Source organism: Synchiropus splendidus, chromosome 8 (assembly GCF_027744825.2).
Source record: "Synchiropus splendidus isolate RoL2022-P1 chromosome 8, RoL_Sspl_1.0, whole genome shotgun sequence".
Lineage (NCBI taxonomy): Eukaryota > Metazoa > Chordata > Actinopteri > Syngnathiformes > Callionymidae > Synchiropus > Synchiropus splendidus.
Window position 1 is genome coordinate 15,975,291 of NC_071341.1, and position 23,031 is coordinate 15,998,321.

At 45.7% G+C, this 23,031-nt stretch overlaps 1 protein-coding gene across 1 annotated transcript; it reads right to left on the reverse strand.

Annotated features, from left to right (window-relative positions):
- Nucleotides 1-238: 238 nt before the first annotated feature.
- Nucleotides 239-6,196, reverse strand: ppp5c (protein phosphatase 5, catalytic subunit). The gene is made up of 13 exons (XM_053872771.1): nt 6,062-6,196; nt 4,343-4,584; nt 3,853-4,000; nt 3,648-3,769; nt 3,475-3,540; nt 3,294-3,392; nt 3,053-3,158; nt 2,846-2,988; nt 1,928-2,015; nt 1,815-1,855; nt 1,572-1,750; nt 1,403-1,484; nt 239-1,319 (listed from the first exon to the last, which is right to left on the reverse strand). The coding sequence occupies exons 1-13, from the start codon at nt 6,162-6,164 to the stop codon at nt 1,257-1,259; spliced, it is 1,482 nt and encodes a 493-aa protein (XP_053728746.1). The 5' UTR covers nt 6,165-6,196; the 3' UTR covers nt 239-1,256.
- Between the last annotated feature and the right edge of the window lie 16,835 nt (nt 6,197-23,031).

Below are 23,031 nucleotides of genomic sequence, written 5' to 3' on the forward strand. Positions count from 1 at the left end.
TTTCACACAGCTACATCATCCAGCTGCCAATCATTTTTCAGCCAGCTCCACTTCTCTACCACTAGATGTCCTTTTCTGATTAAATTATTTTACTGTTACTTTTACTACTTTTTATACTAGTCTTACAGGTCATACTTTATCCAACAAGTTAACATAACATATTTTAATGGATATCATTTTTTTCCTTTATATACACACACATTTCAGCTAATTCTAAAACATTACTGGATACATTTTTCCTCAGAAAATCCTCTTTGCTAAAACATTGCTCTCAAAGTCAACATTCATCATAAGTCTCTTATTATTTTATGTCGTACATAAACACAGTCAACACATGATTCTGTACGATTGTGTGAATAAGACATTCTAATATTCTATTATTTTAAGAGCATCATAAGCAGCGATGAAGGCCATGTATTTCCATATCGACTCAAGGTTTCATCATGAACGGGACTGACGCTGAGGCATATTTCAGGTCCTTGAATAATCCGCGAGACGCACAAGAAGAGTGATTTTGAAGTCTTTTCAAAAAAAAAAAAAATCACTGGACTGATTTTTTTTATTCAATATTTTCTCAAACATGACACAGAAACATGATAAATGATACAGTATATTTACATACACATCAGTGTATCTTTATCTAAAAAGTCGAGGGTTGGCAGACGATGCAGCTGTGCGTTCAAGACAAATTGCATTTTTTTCAGGACGTCAGTGTGCTGAGTCCACGTGTGTGTGTGTGTGTGTGTGTGTGTGCACGCGCTAGTGTTGATGAAGTTACCGGTGTGAAGCTGCTGGAGGATGTAGAGACAAGATCAACAGGAAACAGTGCAAAAACCACATGCTGCTGCTGAAACGGACCGGACCCAGATCGGTTCTGATCACACTGTGGTGGGGCGAGGGAGGGCGGGGGCTGACACTGATCCACAGGCTGCTCTGACCCACTTCACAACGCGTTTATCTGACAGGACGACGCTCCAGAGTCCTGGGGTTCCCGGCGAGAACCCGACAATCGTTATGGAGATACTGATCTTTGGTACGAACCACAAACTTGATCCCGTCTGCTGAGTTTGATCGTCAGAACCGAGCCACAGACTCTCGGGTTGATCCGGTGGAGATGTGAGGGACAGTCTAAGTGCTTTCCTACGTTGGAGGAACGACTAGCCAAACTCTTGGAGGGGAGGGGGCGGGGCTTTGGGTCGACGTCCGAACACTAGAGGGAGTGAAGTCGTGGTCAGAAGTTCAGGCAGACGGAGCGTCTACATCATCCCCAGCTGCATGAGCGTGTTGGCGTACGCCATGGGCTTGACATTCGGATGAGGCTGCGGCAGAGCGGGGAAAAAATTAAAAAAACATTACGACTGAAGTCGCCACACGACACACAAGTCAAATGAAGCCGACTGACCACAGCAGTGAACTGGTGAAATTCTGGCTTGAGGTCAGATCCCCTGAGGTGGATGTAAGCGCCTTTGTTTCCCATCTGGTCACTGGTGGGGGGTCGTGAAACAGCAGTTAGTGGCGCGGGCCGACTCAGCAGTACAGAGGCGGGGTGGGCGACGGGTGGGGTGACTCACCAGTAGTTTGGAGCAGAGAACACGGTGATGCACTTCCCTGAGTGAGTGACCTCGTAGCCCTCAGCCTTGACCTCGTGACTGCGGATGATCAGGTCCAGCTTGTTCTGCTCCAGGAAACGCTCGGTAACATCCGGCCCAAACTGGCAGCTCACACCACGCTTGCTGATGGAGCGTCCGTTCTGGAAGGAAGGAGACAGAAGGTCAACGACGGTGTTCAAGAGCCCGCCTCCGAGCTGGACCTACCTGAGGCTGCGGGTCGGACCACAGGAGGTCACACATCGGACCTGTCAGAGAGAAACAGAACATGAGGATGAGTGCTTCAGAGCAGCGATGTACCGTGGCGGCGCCTGACCGACCCGAGTCAGGCGGCTGTCTGTTCCTCTCGATCTTCCGCAGGTCATCCAGCGTGACTCCATCTTCACTGAAGAGTCCGCCGTGCATCACCTGCAAAAAGTCCGCAGAACTCAGAGGCTTCAGACTGACCCAGTTCACTCTTTCATCTCCTCATTCTCAATTCTTACTAATCACATGACAACACGGGCCAAGTTTCATGCACATTACGGTACAAACGAGACTCCGCCGACACAGCTCACACCTGAACAGTCACTGGTTTCCAAGGCAAGTGTTCTGACGCCACAATGTGTCGGGTCCCTGACGCCCATACTGTAGCACAACAGTGTGTCACAGGGAATCAGCCTCTACATTCGCTCAACATGTAAATCAGTCGCTTAAATCGTCGGTTTGAACAAACCTTTAGACAATCTGCATCAATAGAGTTTAAGGACTTCAACCCAGAAATGGCCACCCTCACACAGCCACACACTCGAGAACATCTTTCTCTCACACGCACTGGAGTAACTCAGTCATTCCCTCGCACACTGACACACTTTTGAAATCACGTTCTCACACACACTCACTCGCCGCTCACTCCATTCATTCAGTGGACTAATTCTTCTCCCAGACCTGGACTCACACCACCAGCTGCTGGTTCCCTGAACGACATGTCTTCTCTGGTCATTTCCCATCACCACCACCTCCAGTCACACCTTGATAATGAACCTCGCTGTGGTCCTCCTCATTTGCAACATCCTCCATCCAACTCTGTCTCTCCTTCACAAACCATCTGACCTCCCTACCTTGGTCTCCAAACTTCTCCTCATGACCTTCTCTCCTGAAATAAGTGACTCTCACAGTGCAGACAAGGCTTCTCAGTTCCAAGTCAAAGAACCTGTGACCCTCACATCAGTCACACTCCAGAAAGACCAGCCTCTCACCAGAATCTTGCTGTTGATGCACTGTGCCAGCGGCAGCCACTGGAAGACTTCGCTGAACAGCTGGAACATCTGGGCCGTGTACTTGGCCTTCACCTCGCCCTCGAAGCCGTACATCTGGTTCATGTTGTCCGTCTCGTGGTTTCCTGTGAGATCAAGGTTGAGTAGAGGGATGAAAAGGCATGACTTTGTATGAGAAGTGGCTCTCACCTCGCAGCAAGTGGAAGTTTTCGGGCCACAATAGTTTGAAGCCAAAGAGGGTCAGGATGACTTCCACAGAGAAAGAGCCACGATCCACAAAATCCCCGTTAAACAACTGAATGTGGAGGTTAAGGTTAACATCAGTGCAACAGAGGAGAAGCTGATTCCCAATATCACATTTCAACAGAATCTGATTTATGGTTCCATTTTTCTGGGACCTTTGCGTGACCCACTGCTAGGGCAAAGATACATAAGGGTTGACTTCTGACGGCAGACCGTTCAACTCAAAGATGTTTAGAAGGTCGTAGAACTGTCCGTGTGTGTCGCCACAAATGGTTATTTTTTCTGTCTGTGGAAACAAGAAGAGGTCCAGGGCACGTTAAACGCATCCAAATGTCACTGTTGTATTCCAGGTTTACAGACAGACTCACATCTTTTATTGTGATTTCCACAAGGCTTGGAAGTTTGGATAAAAGATCCTTAACTTGGATCAAAATCTGGAACGGAAGCAGAGGTATCACTCAAATGAACACGTTCAACAAAGACACCTCAGTTCAAGCCTCCTCTGCATGTACGTCCACAACAAACACAAACCATAACAAACCTGGTAAGCGCACTTCCTGTGCAGCTTCTTCTGATCTTTGAACCACTCCATCATTTCCTTCATGAACTTGACCGTGACTTTCCCATCTTCAAGTTTGGGGCCCGAGTAGTCGTCCTCGATAGCTGGAAGAACAACATCCACAACAAGTCAGACTCAATCGATACAAGTGTGAGGAAGTGAAGGCCACTCAAGTTCGACGACTCACTCATGTTTTCGATGTCTAAAGAGTCGACGACTGACTTCTTGAGCTCGTCGCTGGCGATGGCTCGCTCGAAGGCTTTCTGTTTGACAATCTTGTTACATTCCTGATACTTCATCCTGGCGTCCTTGTCGTTCGGTCGAACTCGGACGACCTGTCAGATGACAACAGAACAACAGGGATAATAACTGCATCTCCTTGTTTCAAGGCGCCCGATATGAATGAACCACAACCTACTGCAAGATGTGTGCTAGCGCTGTTGCAGCTAAAATAGTGCTGCGTGCCGCAGCGGGAGAATCATTGATCCCACTAAACCACATCTGGGTGGAGACATGGTCCCCATGTAGAGAGTGGGAAAGTCAGGGTTAAAAACTTTTGACCCCAAGTATGTCCCCAAAAACTTGTACTTGTTTTTAAGATGAAAATGATTTTGGTGTCAATAAATCTGAGCATGAATTTCAAGTAGTCAACCAACTTCATTCCGCCAAACACCTACCGTCTCATAGTCTTTGAGCGCAGCCTTGAACTTGCCCAGCGCCATGTTGGACGTGGCTCTCCGATAATAACCCTTGATGTAGTTCTTGTCTATATCCAGAGCTTTGGTGGCGTCAGCCAGAGCGTAGCCGTAGCACTCGGTGCGCAGGTACGCCAGGCTCCGGTTGCTGTAGTAGATGGCATTGTTGGGATTGAGCTCCAACGCCTCTGTGTAGTACTTGATTGCATTGTCATAGTCTTTATCTGAAAAGAGGAGAATGTTGCGTTCGTCAGTACTTTTCAGGATGAACACACATTTGCAGTTTGCTAAACTCAACCCACAACGCACCTCAACAGCAAAAGACAAAATGAGAACTTTTACAGAGAAGCTGGGACTCCCAGCTGTGGTGAACTGCAGGCGACAAAGAGCCTTGGTGCTGCTTGGCGCCGACAGCTATAAGACCAGCATGCAGACACAATCTGACACATGGATCTTGGCTGAAGAAAGAGCCATTACAGACACTGAGGTCACCAGATTCAACCGTAACAATTAGCGTACTTCCTTGTTAGACGCATATCATTGCTTCTTTCTTGCCTGTGCTGTAAATACAACATTGATATTCTTAGAAGAGGAACATCAAGTCTATGTCATCGCCAATAGAGAATGAGAAGTGATTCGAACTGCTGAACAAGATAACGGTGCTCCAAACACTCAAAGATGAAGGTGGAATTCAGTAAAGTAATGAATCATTAGGTAGACCACAAATGAACTAGTTGTTTTTGTCCACTAAAGTACAGGAGATCTGAGCACAAAGGGCTTCACGATATGACCCTCACCTCCAGCTGTCACCCTGTCTGACACCCAATGTCTGCAGATCAGGAGCATCCAGGTTCTTCCAGGTGGAGCTACAGTAGCATAGTGGAGGAACTTTATTCTTCAGCTATACTAAACAACATTATTTGGCCGGGCACGAGTACAAAGTCCCTGTGTGTTGAGATGAGAACACATCTGGCCTCCAATACATAATACATCCATGTATGCGATTGTTCTGAATGAATGCTGTTTACAAGTATAACTACTACAAGAAGTACTTGTAGAGTTTGTTCACAGTTGAGGTCTCAAATGTCTCCTGGTGAAAAGGTGGATTGTTGAGAGGATCACAAAGCTAAACTAAAGCTCTAGGAAAGAGTACCTGGACAGTTAGATTGGTTCCAGGAACTCGACTTCACTCCACACCCAAGACCAACACCAAGTTACACACACACAGTCGGCGTGTGTGTTTAGACATAAATATACGCCACTCTGGCCGCTTGTTGTCCAATACATCAGATGGAACAACCGTAAAGCAGAATAGCAGAGACTCACATGCTGCCGCTCACATGCTCTCGCTGGGTGACACAAAGTTCGAGTCTAACACGAGCGTCACGAGGAGTTGAATTATATTGCAGACAAATATCTAGGTACTGACCCCAGGATCTCGTTTAGAATACCCGAAGCAGATATGAAAACGATAAGCGCCACACATGTGTGACGGAATGAGTTGTTAGCCTTAGCCGCATTAGCTCCAACAGCACAGTAATCCAATGAATGGTTAGCAGGCTAACATTAGCTTAGCTTGTCACCGGCTCTTTAGTGGAACGCAGTCGACGCAAATAAACCCCCGCAGGCAACAGGCCCAACAAACTAATATATTTTGAATCGCTGATTTGAGCCATTCACTTGCCAGCGCTGTCACCTCACCTTTAAAGAACTTATTCGCCTTCTCCTTGAGTAGCTCCGCATCATTCTCGCTGCCTCCATCCGCCATCTTCTCACTGACGTAGTTCGAATCTTGCGCCATCATTGACGCAAACTAGTTTTCTCACTCAAACTACGTAATAAAAGTGCGAAAGCGACACCTGGATCACAACATGTGCAAAGAACGAGCTGCTGTCAGACGTCAGGAGTTTTGAAGGAATGGTGAGTGTTGTTCATTTTGAACTTGAACTTGAATTCGTTTTAAAAGCCAAAACACAATTTAACACGGAAGCGACATTTTTATTAGCATGGTATGAACCATACTGGTCTCTTAAAATACAAATACACACGTAAGAATAAAGCAGTAGAGTCTAGTCTTGTCAACTAGTCTGAATCACTAGAAAACCGCCTGTGTCTGTGTTGCTTTGCAGTTCAGTTTAGCGGTTTACAGGAACGTTTGCAATTAATCTTTTATACTGTTTTGCATTTTTTTAATTGCAATTCCAAAAATTATATTTCAATACAATATAATGTAGCATTCGTCATACACTTTTTTTAGTTGGATTTCCTTCAAGACATTCTGCCTTTTAAACAGCAGGGGTCGCTAAATGTCTTGTAGTGACAATGAAATACATAATTTTCTATTGACTTGACTGAAATCCAAAACTTCTGGTTTTGAGCGCCTTTGCTGTCTTAATTTCATTTTTATAACTCAGTCTGTAAATAACCTGATGGAACCTTGATCATTGTATTCAATGTACGGTGAATATTTACTGAATGAAAATTGTGTATTACGTTCATGAGATTCAACATTTGCAGTAATAATAATTTCTACGGTACATATTCTGGATTATATAGGATGATGAAAACTATAATCAAGTCATGTGAATCTGTGTCGAAAATGCAGCTCGAACGCAGCTTTATCGTATTTCATCCAGCAGGTGTCACTATAGTCCAAGTTGTAAAACATGAATAAAAGTTCAACGCGTTCAAAAAGCAGTGATGACGAGAGAGTGGGGTTATTTGTTTGTATTTGTGTGTGGCCTGTAGGAAAACGTCATGATTAAAAGCATGTTATTTGTTGTCCGTCTGCAGAACTGAGGTGAATCCATAGTGTGTGTGTGTTGGGGGGCATTTCACTTGATTTCTGCTGATGCAGCTTTTTTGTGAGTGGATAGTCTGTTCTTGTTTCCTACTATTTCCCCTCTTCCTCATCCTAATCAAGCTGTAACATCACATCAGTTTGTCCTTCCAGTTTCACACAACATCTAAAACAAGAGGTTACATTTAAAAGTAGAACAGTGAAAAACACAGATTTCCATCCGCATCCATCATGAACATGAACAGGCGTGTTCAAAGTCCAGCCTGGGGGCCGTTTGCAGCCCTTGATCCGGTTTCACGTGGCCCTGTCATGAAACGTATCCTTTGTGGCCCGTCAGCACAGCAACTTTAGAAAAAAGTATTATTCAACTATGCAGCAGCTGTTTTTGACAAGATCCCACTGTCATGAATGCAGTCTTGTTCTGGTCTGAGTTTCAGATCTGTGTTTCAGACACATCAACTTTGCTTTCCTTTTTGCTCCATATTAACAACAATATGTGACATTTTTCTAAAGCAGATGATTTGTAGATCTTGTTTATAAGTTCTGGACATTAGCTGACAGGCGTCCAGAGGGTGTCAGTAGAGGACCTCATGCTCCTGCAACACATCACACTTCTGCTGAAGAGGGTTGTCTTTATGGATATCAGGGTTCTTTCTTAGTAATGAAATGTTTTGGTGGATGCTTGTTCTGCTGCATGGATGCTCGCAGGAATGGCATCATCACTGTGAACAGCAGATGAATCCCGAGCTGCTTTACTCATCCTCCTCCAGCTGTCTGGACTCTTGCGGATGTTGTGGTGGATGTTTTGGGCCATGTGGAGGCTGCGGTCGCTTGAGGCAAGCGCCGCAGCGACAAATGTGGCACAGGTGCTCATTTACACAACTTTACTCACACACTTGGAGCTGACGCACCCCCGACCCAAGCCTCACGCAATCTGAACTAGAAGCAGACTCTGAGACTCAGTTCTCTGAGGAAAAACTGAGTCTGAGTCCACAGTTATGCACTGGAACTTCACACCGAGGAACATCCTTCAGAGCTCTGTTAGACCTGCTTTATGCTTCAAAGTAAAACATGTGTCCCATGACATCACCAGAGCAGCAAAGGAAGAGGAACACCTGGAACATCTGCGAAGTCATGCGAGGGTGGCGCAGGACTTGTATGAGGTCAGCGGTGAGGTGAGCTCCTCAAACTGAGAGTGAGATTGCTTCCGATTGGCTGTGCTGGGGGGCTGACGGCGATGATGTTTGCTGATGATATGGTGTTTCAAAGTGAGCATACACAGGAGAGGACAGGCGGAAGAGCAACGATGCAGGGAGCAAAGGTCAAGAATTTGTGGTAAATCATCCAGAAGAAGAGAAGAGTGGCGGCTGTGTGGAGGATTTTACTCAGTCAGGGGTTTGCTGACAGTTCAGATGGAGGACAGTTAGTTTCCCGGACAGGTAGCAGTGGAGGAGTAGTTGTGGCAGTCAAGAATGAAAATGACATGATTTCTGCACCGGTTCTTCAACAAATCTGCCTTCAGTGTTGTTGTTTTCTTTCTCTTCATCAAAAGTGTTTTTGTCGGAAGTGGACTGAGAAGCACTGCGTCGACTTGTCTGGACTGACACCCAGACCAGTGTGTTAATATGTTGTGAAATACATTTTTCCTCAGAGTTTCCCTCCGAGACTTCAGTGACTCACAGCAAAGCTTCCACACAAAAGAGTAAGAGGCGAAACACTCCGGTGACTCACCATGACCCTTCGGATCCGACACCCTGGAGTGTTAGGTCACTTTCCCTGAGCAGAATTTAAATGACTCGCCTCCCTCTCTGAGCCACAACATGTCTAACTCCACTGTTTTACTAGTTATGCTTTCAGTGGTCATGAACAGCCGTGACGTAGCTTCCACACGCGAGCCAGTAAACTCAGACAGTGAGTGGGAGGGAGCGGACCGGGACTGGATGCCAGAGCGTGGGCCGTGGAGGGGTCCTGAGAAACTCATAACAAACATAAATGGAGTAGCAGGGGAGATATACGAGCAACCAGAGACACTAGAGATGAAGGTCGGCGGGAACGTGAGTGACATTCCAGCGCCGGGAGCCAGTGAATGATGAGGTTGCCGAGTAAGTCGTATATGTTACATACATCCCCCCCTTGACGTCCCCCCTCCCCCCAGTGTTTTAAGCCCTCTCTTTTAACTCCCCACCGATCACGTCGCACCTTGCCAATATTTTATAGGAGCTGAACTACCAGCGTGTTTCACCTCCTCTGCCGCACTCTCTCCAAATAATTCAGTAATGAGAGCTGCGCCTCGGGAACACGTGGGGGGTCGCACTTATTCGAAACATATGTCTTCCTCGCCGGCAGGGGCTTAAAGCAGAATTAAGGATAAATTAAGTCGACCATTTATCCTCTAGAGCAGCATCACCCCCCCAGATGCTGACCCCTCCTCCTCACACGCACGGATTGCTCACGGTGGCCCCCCACTGTTGATGGAACCGCTGGCCGATCCTGACAGGCTGCTGGAGCGAGCAGCTGGAAACTTCATGTCAGCGGAAAAAACAGAAAGGTGTTTCGTACCTGCCTGAAAAAAAGCTCTGACTTTACCCCTTTCCACATTAAAACTGTTTTCTTGTGTGTTTGTTGGATTGGTAACCAGGGCGGGTCGGAACCGGGGCAGGGTGGATCATATTTTGTGCAGCCACTGTTTACATTTCCCTCGTAGGAGTGATTGAAGTGTTTAGTAAGCAATCATCTGCGATATTAGTCACAGTTACAACGGAGTGTGAAACAGATCTTCTCTCTGTTAGACTGCGAGTACCTATGATTGCAACTCCCACGGTGTTTTGGGAAGTGGTTTCATCCCGCCAAAGGAGGTGATGTAATAGTCGCCGTCTATCTGGCCGTTAGCAAAATAACTCAAAAAACAGATTTAAGGGAACAGTTGTGATTTGGGAATCTTCCGGAGGGTTCCGCACCTAGTCAAGGGAGAGTTGATCTTTCTTCCTCGGTTGAAGTATTGTGCGAGCGGGTCCCAGAAAACCTCTGCCACCTTGGGTCCAACTGAGCCTCTGGAACGATGCATAAATATGCAGCATGAAATGATCATCTCTCGTCCACAGAGGTTGTACTGCTGAATTACGAGGCTGAATAAGTGTAAATCTAGTTCTGAGTGTATCAAAGCCAGAACTGGACACAAGCCTCTGAGTCCTCACTGGAGGTGGGGCCTGTCGGCGCAGCATTGGAGTGCAGGTAGAAAAGCTGTTCAGCTTCAGTATCAGAGGAGAAATGGATGGATGTTCTAATGGTTTCAGTGAAGCATTATGAAGAATTATTTTGCCCTGAAAGTTTGCCTCAAAGTTTTGAAACCAACTGCAAACAAGCGATGACAGCAACCAAATCAAAACAGCAGAGAAGCCATCAAAAACATGGGTGAGGAGGCCTCAATACTCGCTGGTAAAATACAAGTAACATCTGACTTAGGACTGGGATCGGTTCCGACCAACCGGCCGTAAGTCAGATTGGACATAAGTCGAATGCCATTCAAAATAGCCGACGCGAGGGTTATAGGTGCCACTGTAGTGGTAGATCGCTGTGTGAGAGTGAGATGCTGGGATACTGTGCTGCCGTAACTGTCGAACATGTTGCCGGGCTGCTACGTGCTACGGTGGCAGACATTGAATAAAAAAATAAAATTAAAAAAAAACATCTGCTGGCCGTGGTCGTAAGTACAGGTGGACGTAAGTCCAGCAGGTCGTAAGTCGGATGTTACTTGTACCCAGTCAGTTGCACTGTTTAACTCTCACAATAGTCTGAGTCAGCGCTTCCACAACAACATGGTTGGAATCAAAAGTTCCAAAGTCCTTGGGACATTAACATTAACTGCTGCTCTTCTTCCTCAAAAAACGTTGACAAACCCCTCATTATTGGTTGATATTGCAGCTACTTCCACCGATTCAACCTCATCAGAATCTCGATTGGTTTTTTGGCAGGATGTAGAAGCAAAATTCTATTGAATTCTTTTTTTATAGACGGAATGAAATTCCAGTACTTTCTAATGATGTACTGGTTAAGGTTGGTGTCGGTGAGACTTTAAACGCTAAAATTATTGACCTTGACATAGGTCTGCGATTTCTGAAATCTGGATTGAATTGTTGTTAGATGACTCACACATACATTGGTCATATGCAAAAAAATAAACAGAAAGTCAGCAATTCTTCCAAGAAGGCTGTTGCTTGAAGTAAGATGGAGAAAATCCAAAAAACACACACTCAGAAACAAAAACAACAAAAGGTCAGTCAAAAAAACCCAAATGTCATGTAAAACTTGACCTGAAATGGAAAACCGTGACTATACTCCCTCGTGACTGTTGAAAGTACACAGACGCAGGCTGACCTTTGTCGGTGTGATGCTGTTGGCTCTGGCACTATGCTCATCTCTTGAGTCCACGTTTGAGGCGCCTGAAACAAAACCTTGAGAAAGTTGGTCTACAATAAAAGTTGAATGAAACAAAGTTGTCTGTGCTGTCAAGCATTTTGCTTTCTTCTTCTCTTCGTTTACTTTGTGCAGCAGCCAAGTGAGTGAGCCGACCACCACGGTATTTATCCTACAGTCTCCTGGCAAAGACCCGAGCAATGATTCCGGACTTGCATGCTTTGATGAGAATATTGAGGTTTGAATCATCATAAACTGATCCAGACACTGCCACTTCATTATTGGAATGTTAAGATTTCACAATGGGATATTTTGGGTGATGTTTTTGGACACACAGCAGTTCCGTTTCTGCAGCTATTCGACAACTTCACAGCTTTCACTACCAGTGCCATGTGATCATCCGAGCTCAAATAACTCTTGAGTTCTGAACTGTTGATGAGGCTGGGAACTGGCTTGTGGTGTCCCTGTGTTCTTGACCAGGATGGATTTGTTGTGAGGGGATTTCAATCTGTAGGACTATGATTGTTTTCACCAGAGTTAATCAGAGTTTCACTATAGGTCTGAGTCAATGTTTTACAGTTATACTGTAGTATATACTTGTATTTGGACTGGATGTTGAACGTGTTTGGAAGTTGTGCAACTGAAGAAAGGAGCAAATAAATACCAGTCCACTTGCAAACAACTCTGGGACAGTTGGATTGTTGCAAAAAAAGAGAAGTCTAAGACGAAACGCTGACTGGGCAGGTTTAGAAAACATCTGACGAAACGTCCTCACACGGTGCCAATGCTCCAGATGAGCCGCTTATAGACACGTTGCTTTAAACGGTTGGAAATCAGATGGTTCCACCATCAACTCTCGGTCGGTCTGAGCGTCCTCTCCAAAGCGAAGCAACGCCAGGAACAAACTGGACATTGAGGTGCAGCAAGCCGCAGCCGCCGTGACCACATGAAACTCTCTCCACATACTCCCACGATGGCTTGTTCTTCTTAATGTTTCAGATGTTTTTCTCGTATCTATAATAAGCATCTTCACCTCAGAGTTCAGTCTGCCCACTTTCAGATAAATGCTTGAGTCCTCCAGGATTTCTCAGAACCTGAGGTGACGACCCATCAGAAGATCGTTTTGGCCCAAATCGCTGGGTGTCTTGAGCAGCAAGCTGTTGGGTTGGGTCACGTTTGGGGCAACGGTTTCAGGGGACACCGATAGCTTATGGATCCAGAGACGCTGCCGAGATTAAGATTTGTGCCACTCTGATCCACCATGCTGTCCAGAACACTCCTCCCAGTCTGACCAACTTTTCTAACACTTCTTTAGAGGTGGGTGAGAAACTGGGAACCTTTGGGTGAAGGTATCTTCAGGTGGCCGTATTGCTTGGGCGAGCTTCTCTTGTAGGACAGTCCTTATTTCCTGCTGTGTGTGCATGATGAAGCTGAAGAAGCCCACAGTGCAAGATGTTCAGCTCTCAGCACGGACATGTTTGGGAGACGCTCGGTTCGCCATTGTTGTGGTCAGGACCAGCAGAAGTAGGGACCGGATCAAAGGGTTGTCCTCAGAGCCCCATTCAGCACTGGTGTGGGAGCAGAACTGCTGGGGTTGAGGCACTGAAAAGAGGCACATGTGACTCTTATTATTTAACACTTTCCCTCCAAACCCTGTGAGTAGCTCCATTAGCGACGAGGACCACAGCTCCGTACCCCCCACCCCCGGGAACACATTCCTCTCCTTGCTTTTTGCAGACACGGCTGTTTTTAACAGCTCGAGCCCGTCAACTCCAAACCTGGCACCCGCGGCGTGTTTCAGGGAGTGAGGCAGATCGGCCAACTAAATAGGCTATTACGGCAAATTAACACAAACTGGTTCAGGAAGCGAGGACGAAAATAACAATCACATTCAGCAATTCTGGGAATTTTATCACAGTTTAATTCTCCCTCGTTTCCCCTGTTTGTCACTTGTTGCTACTTCACCAGCAGGGTCTCCACCACTGCTCCATGACTTTATAAAAAAAAAAAAGAAATAGAATTCTAAACTAATCTAAAATGCACCAGAACCAGCAAAGCATGACAATATCTTGACCGACAAAGATGAGTGTTCAAGCTTGGGCCTGCAACTGGCTGGCAAACACAGGTTAACTGGGCAACTGATGCTGTATTCTCTAGTTCTTTTTTTTTCCTGTTTGGTTGCCAGGTGTGAACTTTGGCTAGACCTCCTCTGTGTTTGAGATTTGTACGGTGGCTGAGAAGTGCAAAACACACTCACAAACTTTTGAAACAAATTTACAAACTATTGGAGCGATTTTACAAACAGCCAAACACATTTAAAACATTTCAAACAAAAAAATTCTAAATTCGCAAAATTTAAATTGACTTCTTTTGCAAACAATTTTGTCTTTTGTCATATCAAACACCAATCCACAATCTGTTGCTGGGATTTTGGCAAGCTCCATTTTGGAGGGAACCTCCTTCATCTCAGCTAATGTGGAAAACAACCTGTTAGAGGTTGGGGGTGTTTCACCCTCACACTTCCATGACATCGTACTGATAATTGGCCTCGCTTTATGAGGAAACCTTCGGAAACTCTGAGCATTCAGTTTCCCCCATTTGGAACCCATTCACCGTGAGGTTGCTATCACAGACTTCACTTCTGTGGTTTTCAGTTGCCAGATTAAATGTTTGCTGTCGCACTCGTGTAGGTTCAATGGTGATCATGGCAGTCTTCGTCCTGGTGCTTGAAACCCGGTGAGCAGGAATGATTTTGTCCAGAGGTTAAGGGCACAAACCCCAATGTTTGCAGGTGCCTAGAAGCCTCATTCTGTCAACCGCAACAACAGTCTAAGGTTTGACGGAAGGGTCGGACCAGGTTTGGGTTGAACTAATATAAAGCCACAACATAAAAAAAATAACTTTGATTGGTGGAAAAGTCTAAATGTTCAAGTCAAGGCTAAATAGCAGCAGTGGCTCTCTGGCCTGTCCTGCTGGGGCATGACTCCCTCTGTGACCAGCTGCACCCACAGACTTGTCTCGTTGACAATGAACATGCTGAGAAGCTTCAATTTATCTTCCAGAGCGAGATATAAAAAGCAGAACTGTAAATGTTCTGGTTTACGCTGCGATTCGAGGCACCAGTGTTTTGAGCTCAGACTAGAGCTGCCTCAGGTCGATGGATGACTTTTGCCACTCACTGTCATCCTTCTCTTCATTGATGTTTTTGTTAACATGCCATGTGTCTGTCCTCTGAGTGTTTGGTGTGTGCCACGCAGGAGGACAAGAGGACTGATACACACCCCAAACAGGAAATGAGAAATTCAACCAAAGACCTGGCGCAGAAGTGCAGAGCGAGGAATACAGATAAAGTGCAGCAGACAAGAGGATGTGAAAGAGACACTCTGAAACAGGAGGTTTGAGGTTAAACGTTTGTTAGAATCTGACTAAGAGATGGACGACAGAAAGACACCCAGTTATGACGCTATGAAGAGACCACCATCGATGAGCGTTGCTCACACGGAGGAGTTTTCTCAGCAGATACAAGAGTTATGTCTCATTCTTTCCCTTTCTGTTTGCTTAACTCTTGAGTGTTGATCTGGCAAATTTACAAGCCTCATGGACAATGCTATCTGGCTGGCTTTGAGATTAAGAGAAGACGATGGTTGTTCCAGTCGTCTCATCTGGTGAAACATGCCGGATGTCCATGAGAGATTGCAGTTTTGGTAAAGAGTGGCAGCTGTGTTCGCCACACTTTCATTTGAAACGAAAACAGCATAAACTAGAAAAGCACCGAGCGAGCAGACCTCCACCAAGTGAAGCATTAGCACCCATATCTTGTTGGGTTTTTTTGCCCTATAAGTTTATGTCAATTCAACCTTAAGTTTGATGATTATCACTGATAGCCAGAGGTCACTGGGACAGAGGTGGCAGCCAAGTTCTGGGACTCGCTCACACCTGCTACAGGAGTGAAGAAGATAGTGCTGCTGCTCTCGACATGAAACCTTCGTGGATCCGGATGGTCGTCCAGATCACCAGCAAATCATGAAAACGTGAAATCTCTTGCTTTTGACAGACAGGAAGACTCAGATGATCACATGACCAAAGCTGTAGAGTTTGTTCCGCTGACAATGATTATAATAGGTTGTAGGCTACGATTAAAGCATCTGCCACACAGCCTTACTACATATTTAAAGTGAAATATCACTGTTTTCCTTCTTTGGTGAGACTTTTTGTCCACTTGAGGCCACCGTAGATCAAGCTACAAGCGCAACCTGCTTGAGCTGATCAGGCTGAAATAAACCAACGTATCTCGAATCCATGCAGGTGGTGTGTTCATGAGTGTCGGACTGCCCCCTAGACTGCCAATGTGCATGACGTTCCTGATGGAGGAAACAACATGAAGAGTAGAATCCAACCAAGTCCATGCCGAAAACAAACATGGCTGCGATTCAGAAAGTGGCTGAAGTCTTTGTGTTCCCCCACATCACTGCGCTATATGACACTGGAGTCTCTCCAGCTTTGATCTTTAAGTTCCACTCAACAAAGAGAACAGTCTGAATATTCTTCTGAACCACAGTATGTCCAAGACATTAAAACAATCTTTTAGCTCACCTTGTTCAACAGAGCAACCTTTCAACCTTGTGGCTGCACTAGTCTGACTGCGCTCTAATGCCAGAACATCGTTCAAGTTTAAGACATTCACTTAGGAAGCACACACAACACTTAATCTGCTAAACCATTAAACAGCCGCCACTCAGTTCAGTTTATTAATACCCTGCCATGTTGTTATTTTTCAGCTGGACCTGATGATTTCAGGCTGTGGACTCAGACACCGTGTATTAGCTCACTTCTTCTTGAGGTAGCGCCAGGCCTGGGACCGGCCGGGCATTAGCACCCACACCCCATACTTGTACTAATGTGCTAGACGGCCACCCTTTGGCGGTTGAGCTCATAAAACAAGACAGACTCCGAGGATTATCTATCAAAGCCACGGTGGCGCAGCAGCACAGCGCCGCTGTCCTTTCATCCTGCTGCGTGGGAGCGCCAGTCGACGGTAGCGCTGACATGTAGCGGCAACTAGTTTATTTTACCTAGCCCCATCTGTTTACGTGCGATGAATGAGCAAGTGTCACACATATGGTCGAGCTTTCCCACAGTGTGGGACCTGCCTCACGAGTGACTCAGGATGTCTGGGTGAACACGCTCTGACCGTGAGATGACTGTGGCACTTGAAAGAGAAACCTCATTTTGAAAGAGTCCCCTGAAAAACAGGATGAAAGGAAGGAAAGAGTAAAAGTATATTGAGGGAAGAAAACAGTTGAGTGGTTTTTTTTATTATGACCAGCCCCGGCCTTGACCCAGAGGAAGTGGAGTGCCACTTAAATTCGTGACTTTATTTGTCATCATCTTGTCTGAAGTTTTTAAGGGGCAAATTCGTCATGAATGGAGCATCTATTCAGTAGATCTGAGGTTAAGGTCTCAGGCACCAAAAAGGTCCAGACTCCCCTCTCCCCAGAAAACTCCTCAGAGTTAAGTCAAGTTAAGATGAAATGTGTCCTGATAAAGGTTCCTGGGTTGGACCCAGGGCATCCTTCCAAATGGGCTTTTCTCGATGTGGGAGCTTGAGATCAACATTTATTTATCTGTTTTGTTGTAGGAAGAGTTGTAGGAAGAGAACCACAATGGTGTTTTGTAGTGACTGAAAGAGGAAATTCATGGACACAAGCAGCCAAAATGAGTCTCCTTCAGAGGGTGTCGGGACTCTCCTGGAGCAAGGGTGAGTTTAAATTGCCCGAGTGTTGACTGTGTCCATGCCTCATCAATGACTCCTGACCAGCTGTCTCTGATTTGTTTGATGTTATGCTAATGTCATGGAAAAGTTCAAGCATCTCTGGATCTTGTTCACACGTCAGGTATGACACCAGGAAGAGAGGGGGTCACTCATGACATCACGTTTGGTTTTCTTTTTTTTTTTTTTTTTAGGGACTAGAAATACTGAAAAATATTTCAATTGTTGGATAATTAATGGGATATGCGATGATTTAATTGAATAAAATATAAAATATCAGTGTTAATAGGTTAACTTGAAGGTATTCAAGTATTTATTGAGCCTAAAAAAATTCATACTGAATCGTGTTTAACTGAGATTCAAATAAGAAATCTGTCGCCGTCTGGGACCCCAAGACGTGAACCATCATGGGCATTAATTTTATTTTTCATATTATCGTTATTTATTTTATATTTCATTTTATAGTTATATGAGAATATGTTGTGTACAGAGCATGTTACGAACAGAATTTCCCTCAGGAGTAATAAAGTTTTCTGATTCCAATTCTGAAACATTCTGACAAGACGTGTTCCAAACCATTGAAAGACCACTGAATATTCCCTGGCCTCGTGGCTTGTTGACCTGCAGCCATTGTGTGGCCTTGTCTGGCTTCTTCACAAAACCAAAGTGGCGTGAGATGATGTGAGCTATTCTGGTTCCAAAATCTTTTTGTTTCTCTGAGGACAACCAGTGGCCGACTCGGTGGAGTGACGTGAGGCAGAGTGATGTGATGTGGCGAGACGGCAGTAACAAAAATAGCAGCGACCACGTCACACGTTTACAAAATAATCTGTGAGTATAACATTCCTTTTCCACATTAACCAACGGTCACTAAACTGGAACACAGATGCCACACAGATTTCACCAGAAAGACATGTCAGCTGCCCAGATACAAACCCACAAACCAAGCGGGCCTGAAAATATCCAGAGTCGGGCCCTCCAGGATGTCGTGGGGGCGAGCTTCCTCTTCCTGTTGCTGCACCGTCCTGCCGCTGTCGAGCTTTGGGTGTCGTCCTCTATCTCTGGGGAGTCCGATCCCTCACAGTGAAGAATTACATCACATCCTGAGCACCTGGGTGGCCGGGCAGGGGAGTCGGCGCCAGATCTCCGCGCTCCTGCAGAGCAGACATGGCACACTCTGAGGTTTCCCAACCAGGTTTGTTCTCATATTAGTAACCAGAGAGTCCAACCAATGAGCTCCTGATGAATCCCACCAAACATTTCTGAGATGTCGGTAAGATTAGCTCGCTGACTCAGCTGGAACAAAAGATCAGACTGGGAGCAGATGCTCATTTTTTTGACCTGTCATCCGTGCTCGTACGAAGGCGCTCGTCCTCTGCACAGATGTCTCCAGTAATGCTGAACTGTTTCACTTCAAAGCATTTCAATTGGCTGGGGAGCTGGGGTCCAGTGAAATCACTTCAGTCATGAGCAGGTTTTAACCTTTGCATAAAAGCCTCCCCAGCCTCCAATGTGTAGGATACAAGATGACCCCCCAAAACTCTTATTCCTCAGAGAAAAAAAGGAGGTAATCTAAGCTGTCGTGAGCTCAAGAAATGATTTCTCTTTCCCATACAGCTTCAAACTTCCTTTCAGATTTAATCTACGTGGATTGTTTCATTTAGTCTCTAGTGTTCTCAGCGAGAGTCGTGTTGGAGTCAGTTTTCATCCTGATTCCTCGTATCTTATGCAGTTCTTTAAGGCTCCTGATAAGGAAAGACACACGTGCAGTTAACTTTCGCACCCCTAAAAAACATGATCCTTGAAAGAAGAAAAAAGGAAAGTGAAACTATACAACCAGAAAGGGTGAGCAAGAACTACTGTCCATCTAGAGGAGTGGTGTGGGGGGCACCCTGGACAGCTCCCTCTCCATTGTAGGATGCAGACAACCACTCACACACATAATTTGTAGTTGACAATTCAACTCTTCCAGGATTGTAGGAGGAAATCAGAGCACCTACTCAAGCACAGGGAGAGCTTATAGAATGGAAGGACTCAGGTTCACGTCAGATCAACTAGAATGAAGACTGGATTTTATCCAGCGGGGGAAAAGAAAGAACCTGCCGGTCAAGACAGAAAAAAATGTGGTGAAAAATATAACTATGACCTTCATCTTGACCTTGGAAAAAAATAGGTTTCAGTTTAAAATCATGCCTCCATGTCATTACATGTCATTCTGGTCAGCAGCAGCAAGTAGCAAACACAGCCAGCTACAGTGTAAAATATGTAACTTGTAGTTTTCCTTCTTCGTGGTTGTGTCTTTAAGAACTCTGGGATCACACGAACTCACGTCTGATCTCAGCGTGTCACAGGAAGTGGGTGTAAAGAGGAGTGACTCCTCTGACCTCCGTCACCCCGGGGCCCCGCCTTTAATTAGACCTGTGATTGTTTGTTTTGGTACGTCCCAACACCCGGTTTGTCCCGGCACGGCCCACCGCTCGTGGCCGTCATGACTCACAGCTTTCTCCTCCGTCCCCTCTCATGCTCTCTGGGATGAGTCGCCCGGCCTTGACTCTGCTTTTGAAAACATCTGCCACACAGACACTGACAACCTGCTCAGGTGCACCACATGTTACCATGGCGAAGCATTTTTTGTTGGACAAGGCTCCAGGCAGAAGCACACTTTTTTCCCCATCACTTCTCACACACACACAGGTTTGTTGACCCATCTTTGTGTCGACCTCTCATTGCTATAACCCTTTCCCCAGCCTCTCTCCCTAAACCTAACCATCCTAAACACATAGCTAGCCTTAACCAGGATATAAACCAAACTGAAACTCAGTTACAATAAACTACTTTCACTGAGGTTCTAAACCTGGACTGACCAAAATGTCCTCACAAAGCAAAATGTCCTCACAAAGCAAAATGTCCTCACAAGAAGGTGACTTGTCGGTACTCACAAGTATGGCAAAACATGGCCACACACACACTCTTTTAAAGAACGGTGCTTCATAAACAGAGCGACTGAGAGGCAGGAATGTGTTGTTCTTTGGGGAAGTCTTCGGAGGTCGGGGTGATGGCCCCCTGATCCCCCAGTGTCACAACTCTTGTCTGACTATCGGTCCATCAGCAAGCACCTCTGACACGGCCAGCCACAGATCACTGCCCCATAATCTAAAACAGGACTGCCCTCAGACCTCCACTCCCCTGGTGCCCCCCAGTAGGACGACCATGTGGTGCTGACGCTGCCGTTTATGTTCTGCTGTCAGTTCCTCATGAGTCACATCAGCGGTGCATGTGTCAGAAGGCCAAGAAAGTGATGAGTAATCGTGTGTGATTGAAGTGCAGTTTACTCACTCCGGTGAGGGTTACAACCTTGTTGACCACAAGGTTTATGGTGCCACCTGGACCCGTGGACACTTGCTAGCCTTTTATCCTTCTGTCTGACTCCATGTGTTGCCATGAAGAGGTTTTTCACTCTCTGGACAACAACTCTTGTTAAAGGTTGTTTATACCCTTGCGAAACAGCGACGTTTTTTGACATTTAAGAAAGTTGCATGCAGTTGTACATGTATTAAAAAAGTCTTCAATCGTGGAAGGACCTACCTACCGGTGATGTTGTTCTAGACTAGTCTACCATGCAAGTGGCCTGCAAGCTGGCGTTCTACTCTGAGGAGCAGCGCACAGGTCAGCAGTCTTTTTACTCACTCCAGTCACATGCAGTTTGCCACAGAGTTTGTCTGGCGTAGTTTTGGACTCGGTCATGCCAAGGTCAAGTCAGTCATTTGAGTGTAAAGATTTGAAACGCTAAATTTGTATCTTCATTTGTACAACCAAACTACGACTTTTTATTTCTTCTCCTTATTTTTTCCTCTAGAGACCATGTACAGGTCTGTGCTACATCTTTCCCTGTGGATGCCTGAAGCAGCTTCATCTTTTTGGTTTTAGAACAGCCGGGTAAAGGTGAGATAGGAAAAGATGGCGGTTCATGTTTGCGAGGCCCTCGTAGTACCTGGAGCTTATGTCTTGCTCGTCTGTTTTGTTCGCTGTGTCGTTGTTGCTTTGCTGAACTGCTCTTCATTCAGTTCTTTTTTGACTCTCAGAACTTTTTTTTTTTTTGCTTTTTTCATTTTCTCTTTCTAGTGTTTGCCTTGAAGGTCATTTTCAAATTTGAAAAGACTGTTTCCACTTTTGGACCTCCGTTTTTGGTTTCTTTAGCTGCTCGACGGTATTGTACATGAGCCATGTTGAAATTCATGGTGCACAGAAACCTGGCAAACTGTGTTTCATGTAAAGAAATCTGCCACACTGTTCCAGGCTCACTTGTAATTCACCAGCCTAAGGTTGAGCTGACACTATTTACAAAATCTGCTGCTCAAAAAGACAGATGTTAAAGACATGATCAAATTTGTTTGAGCTCCTCCAGGGAGACATTTGTCTGTCCAGGCTGTAAGATCTAACTTCTATTTTGCTGGAATTTTTCGTCCCACCGGACCCCTGATTCAGATCCTGTCCTCTGTTGGCCCGGCACAGATGTAGCCGTTTATAGGGCAGATTTGTTCCCCTGAGTCCCGGGACGGGGGGTAGAGAGGAAAGGAAGGAGGAAATGGAGGGGTGGGACCATAAAAAGGAGCCAGAAATGTAATTGGTACCTTTCCTTTTTTAGAAAACGCTGCTCATTCACCGAAGTCCACAAAATGACTCACTGCTTTGTGTGTTTTTAACCGCAAGTCCTCTTTGTACTTTTCCCTTTGAAGAGGTTTCAAGTTCCCTCGGCGCCTTTGATCTGCTCCGTCTTCACATGTGATAGGAGCTACTGCATGCCTACGTGTCCAGGGCTCTCCATTTCGATTCAGCCTCACTGCAACTTTGTGTGCTTGTTGAGCGAAGACAGTGGAGGTGTGTGGTCCTGCCTCGCCCTCATTCGTCCGCTCGCCTTCATCTCCTCTCTCCCCTATTGCTTCAACTTGCTTTGTTGGAGCAATAACTCAAATCCTCTGTCTTCAAAGAGCTGACAATGAGATGTGAGAGAGCAGCAAAGAGAAGCAAAGTGGCCCTCTGACTCACGCGCTGATAACCATCTTGAGCTGAAGCTGCAGGTGTGAAGTGAGAGGGACGGCAGCAGACAGGTGGACCAGGGAAAGCCCCATCAGCAGTGCCGAAAACACCCCTGTGCTGCATCAACACATCACTGTGAGACAGTCAACCTAACTTCATCATAAAGGAATCAGGCCATTCCAGTCAGTCATTGTATGAAGGACAAAAACTCTAGGAGGAGCGAATTCATTACTCCCACCTTTGAATGGTAAATTGAACAGTGAGCACTTGAAATTTGTTTTTCATTTTGAGTTAACTGTATTGTTCAAAGGCATTGTGGCCCACCTGGCCCCTTAAAAATGGGAGGGCACCTCTTTAATCTTATCCACTTTTTCCTGTATTGTTCAGTGCGGTGTTATAAGTCATGGACAGGGTGTTTGAGTTATCCACCACAGCAGGCAATTGAGCTCTACTCATTGGTGGATTCTATTGTTTCCGTCTGTCATTCAAAGGACAGAGGACTGACAAACAACCTTGATGTCTCACAGCAAGAATGACATCCCAGACTGGCTCTCATGTTACCACGGTCCTTGAGGATATGCGGAGTTCTCAACTGTTTTACATCATTTTTTCCGGAGGGCTTGATCCGACAGCCAGAAGGTGCTCGCCCAC